General features: G+C 39.0%; 1 protein-coding gene across 45 annotated transcripts in view; it reads left to right on the top strand.

Annotated features, from left to right (window-relative positions):
• LOC139771988 (uncharacterized) overlaps positions 1-17,745 on the top strand; it is a 151,527-nt gene extending 133,782 nt beyond the window's left edge. For 30 of the 45 annotated variants that reach the window (XM_071705546.1, XM_071705458.1, XM_071705467.1 and 27 more), the window contains 14 exons: positions 1,442-1,510; positions 2,339-2,528; positions 2,784-3,130; positions 5,488-5,670; positions 7,106-7,564; positions 9,058-9,237; positions 9,846-10,162; positions 10,328-10,562; positions 10,664-10,785; positions 10,864-11,105; positions 11,185-11,308; positions 11,459-11,796; positions 14,944-15,197; positions 15,392-17,745. In XM_071705546.1, the coding sequence (XP_071561647.1) occupies positions 1,442-1,510; positions 2,339-2,528; positions 2,784-3,130; positions 5,488-5,670; positions 7,106-7,564; positions 9,058-9,237; positions 9,846-10,162; positions 10,328-10,562; positions 10,664-10,785; positions 10,864-11,105; positions 11,185-11,308; positions 11,459-11,796; positions 14,944-15,197; positions 15,392-15,405 (3,074 nt within the window). In that variant the 3' untranslated portion in view covers positions 15,406-17,745. The remainder of the gene's footprint in view (positions 1-1,441; positions 1,511-2,338; positions 2,529-2,783; positions 3,131-5,487; positions 5,671-7,105; positions 7,565-9,057; positions 9,238-9,845; positions 10,163-10,327; positions 10,563-10,663; positions 10,786-10,863; positions 11,106-11,184; positions 11,309-11,458; positions 11,797-14,943; positions 15,198-15,391) is intronic. The other 15 variants (XM_071705582.1, XM_071705590.1, XM_071705610.1 and 12 more) reach the window with 7 other exon arrangements.
• Positions 17,746-25,034: the final 7,289 nt, after the last annotated feature.

The raw sequence follows: 25,034 nt of genomic DNA, 5'->3' as shown, positions 1-25,034 counted from the left end.
TGAATATGAGTCGTGACATATATTTATCCTTTTAACGACAAGCCGCAGAATGATATATTATAATTCCCAATCACGTTTATTGGGATCTGTCAAATTGATGTTGCTAGGTGATTATTTAACAAGGCTGATGTTAAACGTTTTCGTTGATTTTTCAGTCGGCACGCACTATTTCATGAAAAACGTATTCATGCAACAAATAACAATGATTCTAACGAGTCGTGTAATTTGGCAATTGTGTAACGAAGTGCGTATTCGACGAATAATGTGGTTAACGCTTTCCAGTTTGAATACTAATTCCTTGATATGTTTATAAATTTAATAAACGATATTGAAAAAAGTATATCGCGATATTTACTAATATCGCGAAATGTGTCGTTGCATTCGGCCATTCGCGAATGTGTATCCTGTTTAAATATAATATAAACATGATAAAAATACACTGTAAAAACGTTTTTTCTCACATGTCCTAATGTAAACGGATTATTTTACAGAGTAAAATATAATTTCTTAAAAAGTAAAAATAGAGTAAATATATTTTATTAAAATATATGTATACGTTGTATTTTTTTAATTAACATTTCTTTCTGAACTGTTAAATTATGCTAGACGCTATGAAATTTTCTACATAATATTATATCTTGATCCATGTATTGGTAATAATAGAGGCTGATTAAATAAGCATATTTTTTCACTAGTACGCGATTCTCAGCTTGTCTGGAAATCTTCTTAGCGAATGCGGCTCACATTTTTAATATCGCATTCAGTGAAAAAGATTTTCTTTCTATATCATAAGAAGCGATAAGCCCGTTTTTCATCGTGCTTGTAAAACGAATGTCATCTGCAAAGCAGATTTATTCCGCAGCCTTTTCTTAGAGTCTGATTATCTTTTCCGAAGAAATTAAAAGGCAGAGGATTATATGATGGAAATGTCGCTTTGAAAAATGAGAATTGTCATTTTATAAAATGGAGATATCGCAAAGGGGGCCGAAGATAAGATTACTAGGCAAAGAGCAGCCATGAAAAGACAATGTATACTTTATACATTAATACATATTAGAAGAACTAACTAGAATAAATTTTTGTTATTTTAAATTTTATACACTTCTTTGTTTAATTCTTAATTATTTCATTAATGAAGTTTTGTATCTGTGTACACCAAAAGTTATCAGAACCTATTGATATTAATGTCAACACGATTTGTCCATTACTTTTCTCCGTTGCAACATCTGTCCACAGTCTTGCATTAACAGAGCAACCACGTGCATGTAAATGCCCACTTGTTTTAATCGTGCAAGCACACATTTGCATACTATATCACTATACACGGCAGGTGCATACCGTAACCATTTATTCATTCATTCATGCGTTCATTCGTACGTGCTGTAGTCTTAATACTTGAATCTTACGTGCACACGCACATGTCTCGCTTTCTTCTCGGCAGATGTGAAGCGCCCGCGAAGTCTCTACGACGAGGACTCCCTCGACGGCGATCGTCCTTACGAGAATGAAGGTATCAACGTTTTCAAGGGCACTGTACAGACCATTCCCCTTTTTCCTTCTTCGAGTAGACTTTTCCTCTTTCAGTAACACTTAATAAGCTAACAACGTCTTTTAACGCTTTCGATTTACATCAATTTTAACAAATAACACTGGCAAAAATTATTCGTGTTAATCTCGCATATTTCTATATTTTAATCTGATAATAAGTAAACTTTATTTATGTTGGACATTATCTAATCGCGCCTTTTCTCATGTGATATTCTCTGAATGAATATTTTGTTTTGTAAATAGCTATTTTTATTACCATCCCGATGTATTATATATATACTACATATATACTCTATCTTTTCGTATTGTTAAGAAAAGTGTGAGATAAGATTCCCTTGTAATCAAGATAATTCTTGTTCCTTTACACACACACACATATACACACATTCTCGTTATATAAGTTACTTTTAACAATTAATTATTTATGACAGTATTTGATAATGTTACTTTCTCGATAGGCTTTTATTGTATTACATTTACTTTGAAAATTGTTTAAAATTATTTATTTCTAAATTCTTTCTTTTATTTATGGCTTAGAACAATCTTTTACAATTTCGATTGTAAATTGTTTTAATGTAATTAAACCTGCTTAACTTGAAATTTCCATTACTAAATATGTAATTGAGTGAAGAGATGCGATTAAAAACTTCGTATAATATTTTAAAAGAAAATGCGTTGATCTATAATCGAGTTCACTTGTTTGCGAAAAATAATCGATACAAACTCAGCATTTGCATTAGTTGCATTTGGACAGGCAGATACTAATATGTTCGCCTCGCGTTGTTCACAGGACGGGAGTCGACGGGAAGCTCGAAGGACTTGGACAGGGCGAAGCTCGTCCGCGAGAGGCAGAACGAGGAGCGGCAGCGGAAGTTGGAGGAACTCAGGCAGCAGGCTCTCGCCGCGCAACGCTTCCGTGAGCAGCGTGAGGAAGAACGACGAAGACGAATCGATGAGCTCAGATCGCGTGATAACGACAGGTTTGTTAATTCAAAATGCCATAATTAAGAGAATCTAATTAATTAATCCAATTAATCAATTTCATATATACAATTTGGAGAACATAGCTCTAGCTGCTCTATAGCAAATCCTTTTTCCATTAATTATCTGGAAATTTTTGGAAAGAATTTATACATCTACTATACGCAAAGGAAATAAATCTAGGCTCGTTCGACTCTTAAAAGTTTCATCTGAAATTGTTATGTCTTGACATGTTTCGTCGCTTTTTCGCGCAGACGAAATCAAGTCGAGGAGAGAAAACGGCTGATATGCGAGGCGGAGCGAGAGAGACGGGAGGCTATCCTCCGCAAGAATCAGGAGAGGGAGGCGCGCATCGAGGCGAGGAGGAGAAACGAGAGATCGCACATCGTCTTCGCGTTCGGCAGCTCCACACCGCGGATGCTGGAGCCTGCCGACACCGGCGGCTCTACTTTCTGGGGCACCCGCAAAGCCACCTCCACTACCAATGTCATGATGTTCTCTGCTGCGCAACCTCTCACCAGGAGGTCCTCCGAAAGAGAGCTCGACGGCAGCAAGAAACGGGCCACTTCCGCCGGCGGACTCGACCGGAAGCCGGGCGAAGGTCAGTCGACATATTCCTTCAAATACCGAGCGAATTACGCGAATTCACTTATTGAAGATTAATCGGCAAGAAGAAGAGCGTTGATGCGAACACGTTAGCTGCACATCGCACATGGAAATTCGATTAACCCTTTCAGCGCGCGATGTTAAACTTGCTAACATACTTGAGCGTTCTGTTCTGCGAGAACAATTCTCACTCGGAAACTCTCCGGTAGATTCTCATAGAATTTGAAATATTTATGAATAGTTCACTCTCGTATTCTATATCACTCTATACATATACAAGATGCAAATTTGATTCAACCAAATTTTACGCGAGCATTTTATTTTCCAAGCCTCTACATTACGAATGCCGATAAATTTTAGTCTCGATTTAATCAATTTCTCATCATTTTCTAAAAGCCAGCACGATTTTCGTCCATATGTTTGTAACGGATTGTAAATAATATGAGACGCTTTCTCTGCTCGATTTATCAGAGATGGAGATTCAAATATATGATTTACAAGGAATATCTATAAAATATTCGCGCGTACGTAATATGAAGTAGCCCCGTAGCAGCTGAAAGCGTTAAAGGCTTTTCTGCATCTCGCATACGGCGGGTGAATAATACACGCGTGGTATCTGTTCTGCACCGTGCACCAGTAGAATGCAAATTAGTGTTTACCGTAAATTCAATCGGGCGTCGAATCAACAGCGTTAATGTGAACACGCATGATGAGCGACTCGGAAATGGATTTACCTTAATGTGAGTATAAATATAGATCGCGACACTTAATGTATGCTATACGTATGTATCGTATAATGAGGAAGATCGAGACCGGACGGCGACTGATTAATGACAGTTAAGCCACCTTGCAATTAAATATACGACAGTATTTCGTAAGTTAATCCTTTTGCATTTATAGTTCGGTAGTTGTTATTCGAAGCGAGATAAATCTGACGATACGTTCCGAAGGAATAAATCGTGTCGGTGAATTCACGTCCTGCGTCCCCATTTGCTTGCTCCGCCCTATTTACTTGAACGTATCCGGCGTATGTATCGATGATTGATGTTTGTCGTATGGGCCTACAATCGTTCTTCCTGTCGCCGAGGGATTCATGAGGGATGGTGTCGTTTAATCGCGTCGTCGCTACGAGAATATTTCTATGTCACGTCGGTTTTCAGAGCTAGCCGGATGAACGAGACTCGCGTCTTCGTACAGCCTATACTTTACGCACGATTGCTTCCGATACCTTTGATAGCGATATATTTTTCTTAGTGGCAATCGATACTGCCATTTACGAGGTAGGAAGAAACTCCATCGTACGAGATGTGATAAACAAAATTTTACGGTGCACTTGCTGTAGAATTCAATCTGCGTTTCGTTGCTCACATATTCGTTGTATTGTTATCATGATGTGAAATGCAAAAAGTAATTCAGATAATCGTGATAAAATATATGAATTATTATGATTAAAGAAATTAATGAATAGATGAAATGATTAAATTACCTCGCTGTAAAATTAAATGTCGAATAATTAAATTGCGTGTTTCAGTTCTTAAATAGCCGATTAAATCAAAAGAAATTGCGTTATAAATCGTATAGAATCGCCGCCACACGAAGCACTTTCGCTCACAATTGCTCACGGCGAGGACGACACCGCGAAGCATGAAAGAACGATTGTTCCAGCACTTCTTAGACTCTGTAACGCGATCTTGCCCATAGCGTAAATTTTATTTTTGGTTCTTTACTTTCAGGTTTACACTTTCTATAGCCTACTCTGTGTACACTCTTGTGGCATATCCCTTTAAATGACCGCCGAATTCACGTATTTTCAGCTTGAGATTGGTTACACGGCGAGTGTTGAGAACGTCTTGAGCGCGATATGAGTCGCAAGTTTTGCTTTTTACGCGACATCATTTGTTTTTACTTTTACACTGCACACAGATTGCTCGGTTGGCATTCACTCTGTAAACGCCGCATCTTCATCCACATTCTCTCCTATCCGAGCATATATTCTCTCTTTTTTTTTCTTTCTTTAAAGAAATATCATTTTGGAAACCACTGAAAGGAAACGAAAATTAGAATTTTTTTCTTTATTTAAGGAACCAAGAAATAATTTTTCTACGTTTTCTCTCTGTACTTCTCCCCTTGGTTATGATCTGTACCTACTTATCGGTGGTGGTTGTGCATAGCGAGGTGTACGGAAAAAAAATAATGAGAGATAACACGCGTGCGATCGGCACTGTATCTAACTCACGCTGATACTTATGCTTTCCCGTCCTATTTTTCTCATTCCTGCCCCCCCCCCTCATTTAAAAGATTTTTTTCGCGGAAAACCTAATATTTGCGTTGCGTTGAATGGTTTGTTCGCAGATATGAGAATGTCCTCGTCCATGTACGAGGTGTTCAATTGGAATTCTAGCCCCGATCCCCCCTTAACTCCTGCCAAGCATAAGAGAGCCAGCCTCTCTCTGCCCCCCACAACCGACATCTTTGCCGTCGATGATAAGTCCGATAGCGACACTAGGCGTCCCATGATTCAGCGGGTTGCCAGTGGTGAGTCCTGATGTCTCAGAAGCCTGCAAGAAAACCGGGAGAGATCCGTTTCTGTTCGTCTCAAGAATGAATATTGTCGATCCTTTACCTCTCGTTTTTGTTTCTAGCACTCGCTCTCGTCGGACTCTCTCCCTTTCTCTCTTGTGTTCTACGTCTCATTGCGTTTTTTCATTTACTTCACCACACACTCTATCGACGCATGTCACGTTCATTTAATATCATGAAAGCATATCCCGCGCGCACTTTTCTTTCATTCCGTAGTTCCCTTCCCAATTGTATGGTATTGGTATCAGGTGGATTTTACGATTTACTGTAGCCACTTGTGAGCGAAACCACGTGGCAACCAATATCACGCAACAGTGTGTCGTATAGTTTGTCTATCCGTATGCAATTCCTTAATCTCGTTACTAACACAAACTAATCACTAGACACTATTAATATTTAGTTGCATTTTGCAAACCGTATCTTTGCCAGTCAGTAATACGCAGCTCAGTGTTATTTGTTAATGAATTCGTCGCGAATAATAGGACGATTATCAGTCACGACCGATCTTTCATTCATTTCATTAAAGTATGTACCTATTCTATATGTGTATCAGTTCAACATTAGACTATCAGTTTACTAGTAATTACATAACTTAAAATTATACGATAATTTACTACATGATAGAATTTAAACTGTAGTTTAGCAATAAAAGAGTAATATAATTTCACGCTGTAGCAGACTAGGCTAAGAATCTAAACCGTACTTTGAATTAACCGGTAGTTAATGATGTCGTTAATTTCATGCAGACTTATAATCGTCAGTAGTATAAAGTTTAATGCTTGCATAGATGGACTTCTGGCTGTATTTTTAGAAGTTGTTCAATTGAATGTTATCTTTATTAAATGTTCCTAATGTGTCGCTTATATAGAGGATATCGTAGTATATTTTCCTTTACACATAAAATTTATGCAGCATGTACACTAATTTGAAACTGAAATAGTTACATGCGCTTTAATACATAGCGATTTACGTACATTGAGAGAATATTTTTCATAAAAATTTAAAAAATATATATTCTTCTCTTTTGCTGTAATCTCTTCTTCCTTCAATTATTTATCAAAAAATGCACTAACTCTTTAATACATTAGAATTTCGAGCAAAACACAAATATATTTTACACCCATGTAATTCCGAATAAAATCTCTCTCGGTGTACTTCTCCGCGTCATCCTCACGTGCCACACAGCATGAAAAGCAAAGCAACACAGCCGCAAGTGGCGAAAAAAGGGAGAAATAAAAATCTGGATGCGACCGAGTTGGCGCGTCAGAGAAACTCTTTATTCGAGTGTGCGTATCTCCATTGAACGAGCCGCGCCGCGTATCCGCACGAATCGACGGACGTTGCTCGTTTCGCAGTACGGGCGGCAAACCCTAAGCGAGACTCTTTGCAGGTGACGATAGCGACGGTGGTGGCACGCCCAGCACTCCGACCTCGGTTTATCTACGTGTCAACAGAAGACGCACCGACCTCATGCCGACGATACCATCCCCGCGCGACGGCCCGCCGTCGACGGCACGCAGTTCCAGCGCCAAGGCCTTCACACGCTCGCCAGGTAGGACTTACTCCATGTCGAGGCTGGACCAGCTGGCGCAGCCTAGGAAACGCACGGCCGAGCAGCAACTCGGCACGTTGACGGAGCAACAGCAAAGCCAGCCTCTGCAGAGCGCTTCTAGCATGAGTCGCAGCATGTCGCACTTGGCCGCGCCCGGCGGAGCCAAGAGCCTAAAACGCTCCGATAACTCGCGCAGCATGGGCACGCTACCGGGCGCGGCGCCTATGCCCAGACCCACCCGCGCCGAAAGACTGCGCCGTAAGGCCCGCGAGCACCAGCAGGCCCAGCAGCAGCAAGGTAAGTGTGTGTGACCGTGCACTCAACTCGACCACCTTCGAATCCTCCACTGAATCAAGCTTCTGTACATAGCAAAAGTATCTCTCGCGCGATTTCCCACGAAATAAACCGGCAATTCTTCCATTGTTTGCACTAAGAGAGCGTAGATCTTATCCTTAATCGTTTATAATTATTATAGATGAAGTAGTTAAGCGATAGCTCAATAATAGATCACATTGTTTCTACACGTAAATCATAGTTTTGTAAATTTATCTCGTTAAAAAATACTTAATATTCTCTTTGTGCGATATAATGTCGATTTTCTCCGATCAGCTTTTCCTCGGATAATTAATCACCCGTTTCGCTTTGTACTAATTTACTAGTTGACTTTTGTCACTGTATACAGTCGGACTAATCATCGCTTAGTGACAAGCTTCGTAAGCTAGATCGACACATGGTCTTCGACAGAATAAGGAATGATTTCATGAATCAAAGTTAAAGAAAAAAACAACACATGAATGCACTCACTGTCTAACTTCAAATCAGAGTTGGGTGCACACATGTATGAATAAGTGTGAAAAGGAGTCTTTGTAAGTCAATCGGGACGACCAACTTCATCTCGCGGCGTGAAGATAAAAGGAAAAATGTTTTCCTTCTAATTTCAAGCCGCAAAACATTAATTATTCTAGTTCATCGTTTTGATACACTTTTCTATATCTATTATACTTTCTCATCGGTGACTAACCCATTTTCAAAAGTTTTTATATACTTTTTAATATCATGTTCTGATGGCAGACTCTTTTAACGTCAAGAGCAGGTTGCATCAACGATCTGCATTAATTAAAGAAAGGCTAAATTAATAATGCAGATGAAGAGAATTTAATTAAGCATTCTCAGCGCGTTGCCGATTTTGATGCAGCCGGCTCTTTAACTTCCGAATTGATTAACAACGCTCCTTACTAAGGAAGATCTCTCAACGGCTTTTCGGTACAACGGGTGAAGGTATGAGCTAATATCTCGGTAAGCTGCACGTTTTTCTTATATCTTATTATATTACTACGTAACCTATCTCGCAATTCACTTAGTATATATATATATATTTGTATTTAGTGTGCAATTTATTCCTAGTTAATTCACTACATTCATTACAATCCCTTTTTATTTTGCGCGATTATAATTTAATTTTTCTTATTCTGTTGGCTTAATTTTTCTTATTTATATTGGCTTACTTTTTTGTTTCAATTTTTCCAGCTTTATTTTTTTTATACTCACGGACTGCACTCGGTGGCGGTGCTTGCGTTTCGGTTTTCTTACTGTTCGCTTTGCTACACGTTGCGTTCGTCACAACAACGTTACAAGCGCGACACGATCTCGATATGTGAAAAGTACGAGCAGGAAATTTATTATTCGCACCGCCGCGCCGTGCTTCTCTACCGAGAGATCCGCGCGATCGCGTTCAATCAGTCTCCAGCGAAAAGATCAATAGATTACTTATCTTGGGTGGGTGCGCGTAGGTATCCGCAGCGGCGAAGTGACACCCAACAGCCCGTCCCGACCGCACAGCTCCATGAGCCAGCAGAGTGCCAGCAGCGTGGGCAGCAGTAACGTCAATCTGCGTACCCGCACGGCCGCGTCGCGCCGACCGCGGCCTGCTTCTATTGCCGGTACCGGTGTCTCGGTCACAGAGAAACACAGTGAGCATGCTTATTTTACTTCTCCTCCTACCGACCCTTTCAGATCGCCGAAGATCAGCGAGAGGACCAGGAAAAAAAAAAGAAAAGAAAGTTGGAGTAATTAGGTCGAAAAGGAGATAAATATAATCGATGTAAATTATTTTTCTAATCTGTAATCCAACTCTCTAAATCTGAATCAGTGAATAGTACTGTGAATCAGTGAATAGTCACTGATATCAGTGTAAAGTATGCCACTGATTCATGAAAAGTGGTATACTTTACACTGATATCAGTGACTATTCACTGATTCAGATTTAGAGAGAAATATCTTGAAAGGATTCAAACATGTACATATGCACGCCTGAAAAAATATGACAAGAACTTTAAAGACATTTCGACTTTATCCGAAATTTTTTTTCCATATTTTCTCTTTTTTTTTACTAATTTATATTTTTATTATTTTTTTACGAGATTTCTCTCTTTCAAATTTCTATTCTCAACCTTTTGTATTTGTATATATTATTTTTAATCATTAGATTGCTAGTATTGCACATGTAAATACTGTATATACTCAAGAAGACTTGGCGCGTGTAGAAAAGAAAATACCCCGATCGTTCTCGTTATCGCAGATCTGGTGGGTGACATGAAATTAACGAAGGATTCAAAGCCACCACTGCCAAAGGTCCATAGCACTCCAAAGAAACCTTCTACACCCAAAGCCGCGGAAGTGAGGAAGCCGACGGAGAAATTAATAAAGAATGCCAAGTCATCACCGCGAATAACTCCGAAAGCGACACCTCTGCAAAGTCCTGGAGTTGAGCACGTACCGCTTATCCGCGAAACTAACGCGGAAATCATAAAGCAGGATGAGGGTAAAGAGACGCAAGATGTGAAATCGGAAGACAAAAACGAGGAAAAGAAGGATCAGGGTAGCGAAAAGACGCAGGTAAATTTTACTCTATGTCGATACGTTGGAACATAATTTTATTCTACGTATATCTTAAATATTTAAAGTAAATTGAATATTTCTTTGTTTCAACATTTCAATATATACTTTTTCTTACACAGTAAAAAACGTATATTTAATTTCTAATTTTTATTTTAACAACAGGAAGCGAATGTTGTCGAATCTATAACTAACGATATAAAGGTAGCGATGGAACCTGTGTCGGCAAGCAAACAAGTCAAAGACGAAACTAATTTAATGCAAGAGAATCTATCGGGTGCTATTGCGGAAGAACCGTCGAAAGTTGTTAAAAAGGAAGAGAACAAGCAGGAGAAGAAATCGCCAGAGATGACTGAAACTAAGCTTGAAGGTGAAGTGGATGAGCAGGTCGACATGTCAGGTATGATTAATCGAAATTTTATCGAGATTGAACGATCGTTTGTTACAAGCTCTTGACTGTTAATGGCGGATGTCTATTTTTATTAATGATTCGCTTTACAGCTTCGATGATCGCGAAAATCAGAATCACCACTGAAGAGGAAGCAAAAGCCGCTTTGGCTGAGCGTAGGAGATTAGCTCGCGAACAAGCGGAACGAGAAGCGGAATTGGAGCGTCAGCGACAGGTACCATCTATAAATCAATTTAATATTAGACCGACTTGGTCTTTACATCTGTTATCTTACGGGTGACAATTTCCGCAGGAAGAAGAAGCGCGTCTAGAAGCTGAGAGATTGCGCGCGGAGGAAGAAGAGCAACGTCGTCTGGAGGAAGAAACTATACGCTTAGCTAATGAAGCTCGAGAGGCAGAGGAACAGCGATTGCAATTGGCAATCGAGGAAGCTAAACGTCGCGAGGAAGAGGATAGAAGAAAAAGAGAAGAAGAAGCTCGTCAGAAACAAGAGAAAGAAGAAGCAGAACGCAAAGCGAGAGAAGAAGCAGAAAGGTTGGTCTAAAGAATATTCTCTTTTTCTGTTTTGAACAACTCATGATAGATTAATAATATCCATACATTTAAATTACAGACAACGAATCGAAATGGCTGAAAGGCTTAAGAAGGAAGAAGAGGAGCGCAACGCCAGACGCAAACGAGTCGAGGCGATTATGCTTAGGACTAGAGGCAGAAATCAAAGCAATACGTCTGCCAAGGTACGTCTGCATTAGAGACATCAAATATATTAATCTTTCAATTAAATTAAAAAATTATTTTAATTAATCATATTGGAGCAATTTGTCCAGATTGAATTTTACATAAATAAACGCAAAATTAAAAGATAATTTTATGTTGTATATGTACAGGGAGAGGGCGGTGATGGCGACAAGCTAAAAGAAGATAGCCCTACTGACGAGAACAAACCGGTACCGGACGGTAAAGGTGACGACGTCATGACAGCCAGTTTAATTTCCGAGGCGACTCAGCAATTTATCAGCGGCGAGCAGCGGGCGCATCACACGGAAAATAGCGTACCTGCACCGGACATAGTGCACAACGGCACGACACATAGCAACGGCATTAACGAAAGTAAAATTGTATTGGATAATAATCAGGGTAACGTTGAAGGAGAGTTGAACGGTCATCATACGAATCACGGGAACGGTATCAACAGTCAATCGATTACGCTGGACAATGCCACTGTGTAAGTATACCAATTCTAAACCGCGGAATCGTAAACGTGTTATACCGTCGTCGACCGAGAGTCAAAAAAAATCTTACGTCTCTTCTCGTTAGATCGATGGACAATAATACCATAGTAATAGCTTGTTTCGGTAACGCGTATTTAATTGGTGATTGAGACATGTAATTTCCGACGCGATTCTCAAAAGCGTCCAAGATCAATTTTAGATGTGACATATGTATGCTATTGGAATCCGATTACTATACGATCAAAAAATTATAAAATATATTGAAGAATGTAATATCAAGAAGGTTTTTTGCGTAATTGCGAAAATATCTTATAAGCATAATACAAAAATTAACTCAAGCAATCTTCTATTATATTTAATTAATCAGGAATTAATTAAATAATTAATTAAGAAGTAATTATTGACAGATAGGTGAAGTGCAACATGTCGATCACTTACATTTTTACAGAGCATAAGTAATTGCGCAATACTAGCCAATATACTATTTAATTAAACTGAACTGATTATTGATCTAATCAAAAGGTTGGCCGTATAGCTACTCGATCGGAAAAAGAAAATAGCTAAAGCGTATAAATATCATACACCTAAGATAGCTGACTAACCCGAAATAAGAGGATCAACTTTTAAATATTGCATGTAAAATCTTTAAATATATAAAATTCTTATTTACATAACATTTAAAAAGATCTACGCGTTACAGAAAATCAAGAAATCAAATATTACTATGGCATCTATTAAAAATATAAATTTCTGTATAAAGATTTCTTGGGTGCCCTGTATAATTTAGTCCACAGAGAATACGTGCTACGCTGAATGTATTAAATTAAACATATTATACAATTTTATTTGTAAATAGGTGATAAAAATTCTAAATCGCAATGAATCATTATCGCACCGCAAACAGATCGATTATTTCGAGTTTTAGATTTGTATACGTACGTAAGAGGGATTCTATCAAATTCCGAAAGGGCAATTATTTGAACCTTCATTTGTGGTTGAATGTGAAATTGTTAGATGTATTCGTAAAAACTTTATTATCAAAGGCTTTGTATATAATGAATTACGTTATTTACAATATGACTTGTAATGGCGGTTAACTATTAAAATGAATTAATTAAGTTTCAAAGTTATATACATATATATATGTACACATTATTAAACAGTTATTTAGTAAAAAAGTTTATATATATTGCGCTTTCCTGAGATAGGAAGGAACTGCCTATTAACATTAATTTCACCGACATTTATCGCTTCATGCAAATATTCTGAGTGACCCACGCGTATGTACATTGCAAAAGTAGCCAGAACAACGGTTGACGGACATAATAAGCACGCCATTGTGACTCGCCGTTTACGATATGATTAGTTGCACAATTAGCAACATATTAATCAATAACAAATTATATGAGACTAACACTACTATCGCGATGATAATGAGATTGCAAGTACGAGAGTGTATATTGTATCACCTATTGTAATAGTTACATATATTTTATAATTGATATTTAGCTATGTACTAACGGCAAATTTACATACTATTTTTAGCTAGGATTATCAAATATAACGGGAATCGCGTACGTACTCCGATTGTCATTAAGTATTATATGAATGAGTTGGAAGAACGTCATGTAATATCGTATATAAAGCATGAAATCGTTAAGAGAAATATTAACAGAACTGCAGAATATACTTAGTGTTAAATCGTACAGATAAATCTCAGTGTATATAATGTAAAGAGAGACAAGAGCGGCATAAATCTAATGAGTCATCGAAACGTTTCGTTTTGTGATTTCACAACATACCAACTCAGCAAGGATGAATATAATGTTAACGTGACTTTCACAAAGTGGCGACAATGACGCATCGCAGTTACTTTACGGAAAACGCAACTAATATTTTCGTAGTACAATAAGTACATAGCGTAATAACTTTTAAATATCATCTTTGCTGAGTATCTCTCTTTGATCTTTCCTCCAATTAGGTACTAAAAAGTGTTCTTCCATTTATTGACCCGTTGTGCGTATATACCGTAAGTGCGATTGATTTTCGTAACAATCTCTTCGTAACAAATCACCAATGCATGTTAACTAACGTTGATATGGTGTGGCTTGTTCTTTTCCTTGCACAATGATTGTCTGCGTTCCTCATGCTTGTGTATTGTACATCATCAAGCGCGGTATATGTCAACTTACTGCCTACTTTTGCTATGTACTATTCCACATATTTTCCGATATAGTATTTTTTCGTGAGAAAACGTCTCTTCATGTGCACACCACATCCACGAATCCTACACAAAGGTATAGGAAAGATAAAGGAAAGAAGAAGACCAAACGCGGCATGAATTTTCTTCTCTAATATATATCTTAATCCGACGATTCGATCGAATGTGATACAATTTTTTATGTAATTAGATCTGTATTTGCTGTTTTGCTGTAATATGTTCTAGCAAGCTATGGTTATTATAGTTATACGGTTGACGTGTCGATTTAATCAACTGGTTCCCGTAGTTGTTTAAACAGAAACCTGTTACGATCCATCGACAGAATAATATATGTAATATATTAGATGTATTCCAATTTTTTATTCGGCCAAACGCAGGCGAAAGATTTATATTGGATACCACAAAGGACCGCAAAACTATCTAGTTGTGGACTATCTCGGTTAGTACTGCTACGCATAAAAGCAATTTCTATCCGATTTAATCGCTTATAATAGTTGTTTATATAGTTACATCAAAATAGTTGCCTCTCGAGGCATTCAAAGTCTGCAATTTGAGGAGCAGTCGTATGATCGATGATGCAAAAGAACATCAAAACTGACGCATAAGCACTTTATATTTTCCCGATACGTTATTTAGTTATCTTTATCTAGCTTCATATCGTTCAGTTGACAACGTTTTTTAGATGTATATAGAACCGCGAACTTTGTTCCTGTTCGACAAAGTCCGAATCCGTTTCATTTCGTTTTAGTGATTCAACTGTCTGGAGGTGTTAACGAATCGCTCGCAATCGGCTTAGCTAATTTAGCGGCGGCGATTCTGTATTAGTGATCATGAATAGTCGCTTAAGTCGTAGTCCCTAATCCATATGTCTGGCTGTTAATTTAGTCTTTGTATGTTTTTCATTTGGCTTGTTTTGTAGCAAGCAAAACAACGTGACCAACAACCTGTTAGACCTGTCGGACTTCGATACTCTGAGTAATAACAGTAGCGGCTACGATACCGGGCCGATACTCGAACTGACGCCCAATCTGGCGAACGAGGATACCCTCAACTCCAATCTGAATCCAGCGGCAATGCCGTTTACCCCGATGGGGTTCGCCGCCGCTAATGTCAATGTCAATCCGTTCCAAGACAATTTCATCAACAAGCCACAGGATAACAACCAAGTACCAGGTATGTAAGCCTGATCTCTATTGTAGCGTTTTTAATTGTCGGATTACTTTAATGAAGAAAAATAGAATTGTGACTTAATGTTTGGAAACTCTGCATACTATAACTAAGTGAACTAATATATCACTTTTTAACTGAAAATACAGGATACGGATAACAGACTCTAGTGTAAATGCTGTCTCTCTTTTTCTCCGCAGATCTACTATCATAAGGTGTCTCTTAAACGTTCCCGGACGAACAGAGAAAGAGCAGTTGGGCAACTGATAACCGAATTGCTCATAGCGAGCAATAGCTATATTCGGAACGAGACGTTGTTGTTTATGATAATGTAAATAACCGCCGTCGCGCGACGTATCATGTGTAAAGGGGATATCTCGGTGAACGAGGGCGCAAGGACCATCCCCCAAGCCCCACAATTATGCCGAGCTCTGAGCGTCATCACCGGGAAGAAAAAAGTGTAAAATAATATATAATGTTAATTAATTATTATTGCGCAACAGCAAAGTGTGGACACTCAATCTGTGTGTCGTAGTACGCTATTAGGAAAATAACTTTCTTAAGGAAAGGGGTTGAGGCCTGTGTTTGTAACACATCGTTTTCGGATGTTCATACACGGACGTATTTTACGATAACGAATCGACATGAAATTTATTTTCTCTCACATATATACACGAACACACATATATACACGATTTCGCCCTTACCACACACATATATGTGTGTAGATTACAAGTAAGATTTTTGAGGCGTTAATCAATAGAGATGAGAGAATTGAAAATTACGCGAAGAGAGTAAATGACGAATAAATATAGCACAAGAAACGAAAGAAGAAGATAGATAAAATAGAAAGGAGTCAGATCAAACGCTGAGAACGTATCTGCCAAAACGACGGATTAGAGAATGTCCCTAACATATAAGAGATAACGTAGCATGGTACTATCTTATAACAATTTCACAAGCGGATCTAAGCGCGTTATCGTGTTTCAACATAAGAGACATTCTTGCGGATACGAGATGGGGAAAAGTAGCACGGATAGAGAAAAAGAAAACACTTTTCTTCCATACCAGATTTCGGGGCGTGCGCTCACTAGTCAAGCAATCTTACTGTTTTTTTTTTCTTTTCTTCTTTTTATCGTATTTCATTTAGAGGGCCTACTTAACATTGGTATATACTCTAGGTATTCGCTAGACTTCACTATCGTTACGTTTTTTGTTTTTTTTCGCGGATCGTGCATAAATTCTCTAGCCTGTGATGATGACGATGACGATAACGCTGGTTGCTTTGTGAGATAGCCGCTGCATAAGTTAACGGTGAGTGACGATCTAGTAACGTTAATTGTAAGAATTGTTACGCGAGAGATACTACAGATGGGATTTAACCGCATTTTATTCGATAAAGGTGAATACGATCGATACTGCAACGTTAATGCATAACGTAAAAGTGAATATTGGTGCAATGTCCAAAAAATGCGAGTTCTACTTGTCATTATTTGCAACATAAAAATATTATGAGACGTGAAATATATCGGTAGCATGCTTTATATATTTTGCGCTCGCCCTATTTCACGATATCACGTAGAGTTCGACGACAGATTATTTATAACGAGGATAGAGAAACGGACATTTCTGTTATCCTAATTTTATTCGGAAAACATGATCGAGAAAAACGATTATCGACGCTAGAGGAAAGATATAGGATTAGTGTACAGATTGTTTGTTATTGAATTTTTCTCGTACATTTGCGCGCGAAATTTATCCTCCTTTTTCCCCTCGCTCTTTACTTTATTCGCATTTTATCATAATCGGCGTAGAGGATTTATCGAATTGCATATAATATAAAATTGAAATCTTCTCGTTAACATCGTTTTCTGTTTAAGCTCGAGATTTTTCCTTATTCGCATTTGCAACTTGTTTTTCGGGCGCCGAGAAAAAGTCTCGTCCATATATAATCAATATATTTTCTTATAAACGATTAATATATATTTTTACCGAGAGTTGTTGGAGCGAGCGTGTTTATACAAAGTTGCATCGCGAGTCACTTGTTCATACGTCCGATAACTAAAAATGTCCGATCACTAAAAAGAAAATAAGCAGAAAAAGCGTATACACAGCCCGAAACCATGCAAAGTGACAGATTTATTGACACGTTTTATCGCCCGTTCTCACACGAGAAATTGTCTCTGCGTTTGTCCTTGTAAAAATTTCAACGCTGTAACGGACCCGATTCGTTACGACTTGTTGTATGAAACTTATTTATATTAGTTCTTCTTTTTCGACAATATTTATTAATCGTTTGGACACCGTATATTACCCCTGCGTCACGTGTACACTTATACTATTTTTATTAGATTTGGTTGAGATTCTATTAAAACTATTCTATAATATCTAATAATAATGGTAATTAAATAGAGTACGAGAGAATGTTTCTAAATATACGATAACGAAGAAAAATGCTAAATATCATCAGTCATGTCTAAAGAAACGGATACTTCATATTGTAAAAAATGCTTGTATGTAATAAATACTTAATACTGAAAAAAAAAATACAAAATGTATGCCGATTTTACCTGCTCCTTCCTCTTTGCTTCATGATACTTGTACATGATTATTCCGTTTAATATATCGCTTCGCACTGGGGAACATCAGTGATTCTACCTGTAGTATCAACTGCAGTTGTTGCAGCAATTTATAACGGTACTCTCTGTAGCGCAAACTCTTCTCGCCGCCCTATAAACCTTTACCTTACCGAAACTAACAGATCCTCTCCTAGTAATGTCGACTTGCAAACCTCACGCGGTGAAATACGGCACAGCCACCGAGATGCATCGTGGATGCAACTCGTCCCTCGAGTCTCACACTTGCAAAAACTAATGCTTGTACCTTCGTGCCTCTCGTGAATACGATGCTGCTTCTTCCTTTCTAACATAGAAAGTAGTTCCCTGTGCTAGACGTTTCCTCGCGTGTTCCTGCCCTTTGGAGTCTCTTCCTCCTCAATTATTCATTGTTATCTCGAGAATCGTGTTCAACGGCACAACGGAGACGATTCCTTTGTCTTTCTTATCGCGACAGCTTGAACTCTTTTTCATTTTGTAAAATCATTTTTATCATTGTTAATAAAAGATTAACCCATAGTAATTTATGAAGTAATTTATAAGATGATAGAAATCTACGACTGAATATAAGTATGCGAAAAATCAAGGTAAGACCTTTATTACAAATTGTTTTCATCTTTTATATGAAATTAAATTCATTGTTATAATATATCAAGATTTTGTAAAATCAATATTAAATCTTTGTTTATATCGCTAATATGGAAATAAATGGAATTCAGATTTTTCTGCTGTGTAACTGCTAGATAAAATTACAACAAATAATTGATAATATAGAAAATAAAACCATTTGGAGAATAATGTGTTATACAAACACAATTTTCAAACAACACTGAAAAGCCCATTTCGAGGGAATTAAGACATATCTCCGCGTGAACCGGCAGTAACGCCGTTTAGCAAATTTGCACGATGCAATTATCTGCTTGTCTGCGCAACCGTCGTCGCGGTTAATGTTAATGCCATTAGGTGTATAACGGCAGCTGGAAAAGCGGACAGAATTATTTGTTTACTTCGTTTCTTCGCGAGGGAGCCGAGGCAATGGGAAAGGTTGCAGCCTCGGGGGTTCATAATCCGGCGCTTCATCGGCGTAAATTAATTAATCAAACGACGTAATACGCAGGCTTCTTTTGCCACGTTATTACGGGCCGAGGAGGTGAAAAGGATCGCCTCTGGGCAAAATGAAGATTTCGGATACGAGAGCAGCATCCTGCGGATTCAGCGTTCTAGAAAATTAAACCGCGGCACGAAATGAAACTTTTATACACACTGTTTATCACTCGTAATTTATAATATATCTACATATATTATGTATACATATATCATTTTGACTTTTAACTTATAAATGTTAACTAATTTACCATAAATAATAATATCGTTTTCGACAACAATATTTATATAAAAACAAAAAGTATTTTATAAGAAATAATTTCCAAAAAGGTAACATTAAAAATAAAGTTTATATCTGATTGCTAAAATTTAAAAGGCTTTGACGACAGAATAAATGTGCTAATTGATTATATACGGTGGCAGTAATTCGAAAGTAAAAGAGTAACGATGTAAAACTTGTGAACCAACCTTCAGCCCGACGCAAATAGTATTGCTCGTGCAATTAAGGCGGACGCGGGACACGCAGTAATTCTTCGTTTAGCAAATCCGCGGTATTAATTTCGTAAATGAATTTCACGTAGCCACCGCGCAACGGGGAACACGCATTCGCTTAACGACGGGGGTAGCTCACGAATATTGTAATTTATGAACGGAAGAAGTACCTCCTCCATCGTGACGTTTAGTTTCCATACGCGATTACGTGTTTTTCTCCTGGCATGCAAATTTTCAACGAATGGGGGCTCAGGTGTTCAATTATTTTTTAATCCTTGTTGTTGTTACGAGAATTATAAGAATATTATAATATTTATTTTATATATATCTTTCTCTTACTATTATTTATTAGTTTTAAGAATTATTCTTTTGCTATATAGATGTAGTTAAATTAATAAATTTTATTGTACATATATTTCTTATCAATCGTCGTCAATCCTCCCCCGATTCCTATATACTTTCACAATTGCCGTTTAAGCATTTAATCTCTACTTGTTTTACTAATTGGTTAATTATATTATTTTTTTTAAATATACCCCGGAAATGCCAAACGTTTGCACATTCGAGGAGAGAAGTGTGACGAGAGGGTGGTTGCGAGCTTCCTTGGACCGGCACATTTGTGTTGCAGTCGGGGAAACGGGCGAGGGGGACGAATGACGGGCCCCGTAATTTGCGGGTTGTAATACCGCGCCCGTCGTTTGTAACCTGTTCGAGACACGTAAGTACAGCCAAGAGAACAGCGCCGGGGAGAGAAGTAACTACGTAACCGCATCGTCTCATTGAGGGGGATGTTTTCCCGGTTCTGAAACGGATGTAACTACTACCGCCCGTCTATGTGGCACCCTCAGAAAACGCATAGGGGTACTCGATCACCGCTTGCTTCATTCTATTTGCGGGACTGCGGCCTTCGGGGTTTCGCTTAAATAATATATTACAAGCGGCTGCTTAACGTTACGCCATCCGGCCCCGGCAAACTAGTTATGATCCGTCTGCAATTAATTGCTTCTTAGGTAGCTGCCGTCTTAAAAATGATCGAAGAAGCGTGAATAGAAAAGATATCCTGTGCTTTTATAAAACTAAGCTATCTGGACAAAATAAGTTAATTGAATTATTAACTGATTATTAACTGATAATTAATGTAATCTCTCATTTTTGTAAGATAGCAATTGATCATGAAGATGTCATGTATGACATTATAAGGAAATTATTCATTAAAGCCAGATATTTAATACAGAAACACACATTCTGAATAATTCAAGCTTAAAATAAAATTTAATTGATATAATAAATCGTAGCAAGTGTGAATGAGAGTCAGTGGTTTAAAATGTGACATTTATTCCATGAATTTTGGAAGTTACAGCGAGATATATTCTCATTACCTGTCCGGTTTAGAGAAAATGAAGGTCAGGTAAGAGAACGGCGAGGTTTGGGACGGATCTCAAAAGATTCAAATGAAATTCCGCGCTTCCGGTTTATGTGCATGCTCGATTTAGCGGGTACCTCGACGAAGGAGGCGAAAAGGATGCAGCTTGGTTCGAACGGGATACATCCATTTTGCATGGGTCATAAGGGCTTCTTGCACGCGCAATGCAGATGAGAAAGAGAGAGCGAGAGAGAGGGACCCAGGACTCCTTCGCCGAGGTTACTGCACTTTGGGGACGAGTTATCCTCCCCATCAGCTACCAGAAATTCTCGCTCGAGCGTTCTCCGAGCGAATTCCCAAGAGAGAAACGCGAGCTCCTTTCGCAAGGAGCGCTTTTGCAGCTGCGAGATAACGCTTCACGACGATTTCTGGATGCGACGTGTGCTCATAAATGTATATTCGTAAATAAATTATTAGAAATATTGAACATACTCAATAATTATTCATTTCTGTATATCTTTCGTAAAGTTTCTTGCTAACTAAGAGAAAATATAATAAGCTTATACGTTTTTTATAATCATATGTTTAAAGATTTTTTTTTTCTTTGACGATAACTAGTTTTGAAATGGACATTCTCTCGCAGGCTACACTGTTTGGCGCACCTGAAACATTCTTAGATGCCTGATGCGCACCAATTAGGAAGTAAGAAGAAATTAACTCTGCAGTAAGAAAATAAACTCGTGAAAAACGCAGGCAAAAAATCCACAGTCGCATCCTCGAAGAGAGTGCTCGAAAGCGAAATAGCGGGCGAAAGAAGGGCGAGGTGAGAGAAAAGGTACGACCGAACAAAAGCGAATGTACCAAAGGGGAAGGAAGAATTGGATTCGTGGATGAAGACGCAAAAAGAAAAGCACCGCTTTATGAAAGCATCTTTCTGTCCTGCGCCACGTGGACAACACTTGTCCCGCAGCCCTAGAAAAATGTACCTGCTTCCTGCGGGTTGGGAGACAACGGCGATTGCAGAATGATTGACCACAAGAAATTACTGGCAGTAATATCGGAACGAAATGTTTCGATCCTTTCGTCCGGTCGGGCTACTCCATGCTTTTTAATCGCGCCGCGTCTGAGATGTCTTTTTCTACTGTCTCTCTTTTCTCTTTTGGTGTAATAAAGTCTCAATGTGCCTTGACTCCGCAATTTCGCAGACCAGGAATTATTTTGCGCTTTATTCGAAAATATTATTATATAGTATAGAATTATAGCTAGGCTATAATTAGCAATCATTGAATTAATTATCAATAACAGTCTGTTATTGATAATTAATTTTTTGTCAGTTTCTCAATTGAATCGCGATTACAAATATGATGTACCTTCATAGATATCAAATTGATTCTGAAGATTTATTTGTCAAAAATTATAATAATCACATTTTAAAACTTGTTTCAGCATAGTTTTTTTTTGCAGGAAGACGATTATAAATATGAGCTTAACAGATTTGAGAATTGTATGGAAAAATACTAATTTTCAAACCAGACGAAAATGCGGTAAGAAAGAACTTAGACAGGCATTATACATTCATATCCTTCCGATTCGCGATTGTTTTTCCACCAACCTCGGCACGCTGAAGTACTTTCCCAAGCCCGATATATGTATGAATCCATTTGCACTTATTAATGCCTTTTTATTGGAATTCCGGTGTACCCAAGCGCGTCGCGACGCAGTAAAAATGCACACGTAAAAGCCGGGAAAGTTTTATCATTTTTCGTCAAAATCTATCATGCATTATTCATCAAGCCTCTCGATTGGAATCGCTTTCAAACTACCGTAATTTTCTTACCTACAATAATAATTTACTTTTACTACTCCTATACGTGCGTGAATAGTTTGCCCCGCGTATCTGTCATTAAAATCGGAGGCAGAGAGCTCCGCCAGCAATGGGTTAAAGGAAATTCTCGCGGGATTGCCGTGCATTGCTTCGAGATACATTGTCCAAGAGAAGGGAACGAAATACAAACCACGAACAGAGGAGAAGGCGAGAATCGGGGTTGAACGGCCGTTTGCAAAATTATCGGGTGGAACGAGGGAAATCGGACGGAATCCGCGTGTGACCGCCAGCCGCAAATGCCGGATGCGACTCGCTCCTTGTCGCGCTCTCACCGCGCCGATATACGTGCTTCCTGCTTAGTCAGGATCTCCATCTGCCCGGCCCAGCTCATCGGAAATCATTGCCACGCCGCCAATTGTCAGCCGCCAGCACGTCGGATTGGCTCCGATCCCAATACAACCGATTCGCGATTCTGCCCGGCACGATCGCGTTATCCGGATTATCCGCGGTCGCGCCCCTTGAAATACCAGTACGTGGAGAAGTTTCGGATTTCGGGAGCTGACTTTTCGAGTCAGCTCGGCGCGGATTCGAGAGCTCGCGGATTTTCCAAGTTAGAATCGGGAAAAGAACTTGATATCCATATAGCCCGTAAAAATAAATGCACACGGTTAAAAGTGTGTTAACTTTAAGACTGGAATGTTAATGTTTCAAATTGGTATTTGCTACATACAACTGAAAATTCGGTACATTAATACAGTGACAATCAGCGTCTTGTTTTTAAGTTTTAAAATGAAAATTTTGAAAATAAATCTAGAATTTGAGCGTCTCGGGATTTCGACGATTGCAGTGGAAATCTTTTATCGCGCGTAACTTATATATAGAGTTCGAAGACCGTACAGAAAATTATCGACAGGAGCGCAACCGCGATAAATCCAGATTTAGAAAATTCAGATTTACAGAGTCGCGGGGCGGGGATGTAAAGGGCCGCAGAAGCTCGCCCCATAAATTCGAAAGAAAAAGGAGAACAATGCGCGCGGAGGAGCGGTGGGCGGCCTCGTCGAAACTTGGGCGAAGTTAGTTTCTCACGATTAAGGCTTACTGCCTCTTATACCGAGCACGCTGTTCCTGTATCTCGCTTCCGGTATCTCTCACCGAGAGACTATCGCACTACCGGAGAGGATCTCGATAGCGCCCGCTCGGTTTGGCCGAATGAAATTTTAATTTTTGATAAGGCACCATCCGCGCCACACACCCGCGCCAGTTCTCTCTCGGCTCTTCCCTCCGCTTTCTTCTCCGCCGCGCGATTCGAGCAACCTGCGTCGGTTTCGAGATATTAAATATCGCCGGGAACGCGCGGTGCAGCAGCGTGGAGAAATTTCGCGAAACGGCCACACGGACAGCCCTTGTGAATCTTTTAAGGCTGCTCGGAGGTCAAGCTGCATACTTATACCAAAAGAGACCAGTTTCCGTAAGGTACGTTACGGTCGGTTACACCGAAAACTCTTCGGTTAATTTCAGTTCGAGATCACTTTTTCTTTTCTAGACTACTTCACCTACAACTGAAGCACTTTGATTGCAAGAAGCGACGTAAAAGTAATCTTTGTTAAATAGTTTAAATGTATGTTTTACATATAAGCAATTTTACCTACTTATACGTTTAATTTTTACACGCCCCACATACATGCAATTCTTTAAATATGATTTTAAAATGTTTACAATTATGAAGATTGCTATCTAATGAGTAACGTCTTAAACTACCTGAGATAATTAATCATTTCTACATTAAACCTCCTCTATCTACGAATTCTAATCAGCTCCAGGCCATCGGATAGCGGTTGACAATACGGTAGGGGTTCCGCTTGTCACGAAACGTGAAGAATGGCAGAGGGTGGCTCGTAACAATAATGCTAAGGTGAGTAAATGGGAGAAGAGAAGGAGAGAGAGAGAGAGAGAGAGAGAGAGAGAGAGAGAGAGAGAGAGAGAGAGAGAGAGAGAGAGAGAGAGAGAGAGAGAGAGAGAGAGAGAGAGAGAGAGAGAGAGAACGAGAGAGACAAGGAAAGACAACGAGGAGCAGAAGTAGGTATTCCATGGCATGTGGTTGCACTCGTACAATCAACGAACGAAGGCAAAACACACGACGCAGGGTGACGGAGAGGGATGGAAGAATACTACCGCGGAAGGCTTCCTGTTGCGGGAGGTAAGCCGAGAGGTGAAGGGTGGCGGGGCAGTGCGTTACGCCATGTGTGAAATTACAATCACCCATCCCTAATGCCCTCGCTTCAAGTCAACTCCGTCCCCGCGCATGTCTCACGGACACATAAAGTATATAGGGTGTTTCGAAACTCGTGCGAGCATCGAACGCATGCCTGCAATAATTAATTAAATTAGTCATGTATTGTGGCATATTAATTTTTTCTTATCTATGATTACTGAAACAATCGCGC

The sequence above is a fragment of the Temnothorax nylanderi genome, unplaced genomic scaffold (assembly GCF_030848795.1).
Source record: "Temnothorax nylanderi isolate EJ_2023f unplaced genomic scaffold, tnyl_v1.0 TNYL_tig0003_pilon, whole genome shotgun sequence".
Classification (NCBI taxonomy): domain Eukaryota; kingdom Metazoa; phylum Arthropoda; class Insecta; order Hymenoptera; family Formicidae; genus Temnothorax; species Temnothorax nylanderi.
Note: the sequence above shows the minus strand (reverse complement) of the source record. Positions and strands in the feature narration are given on the sequence as shown.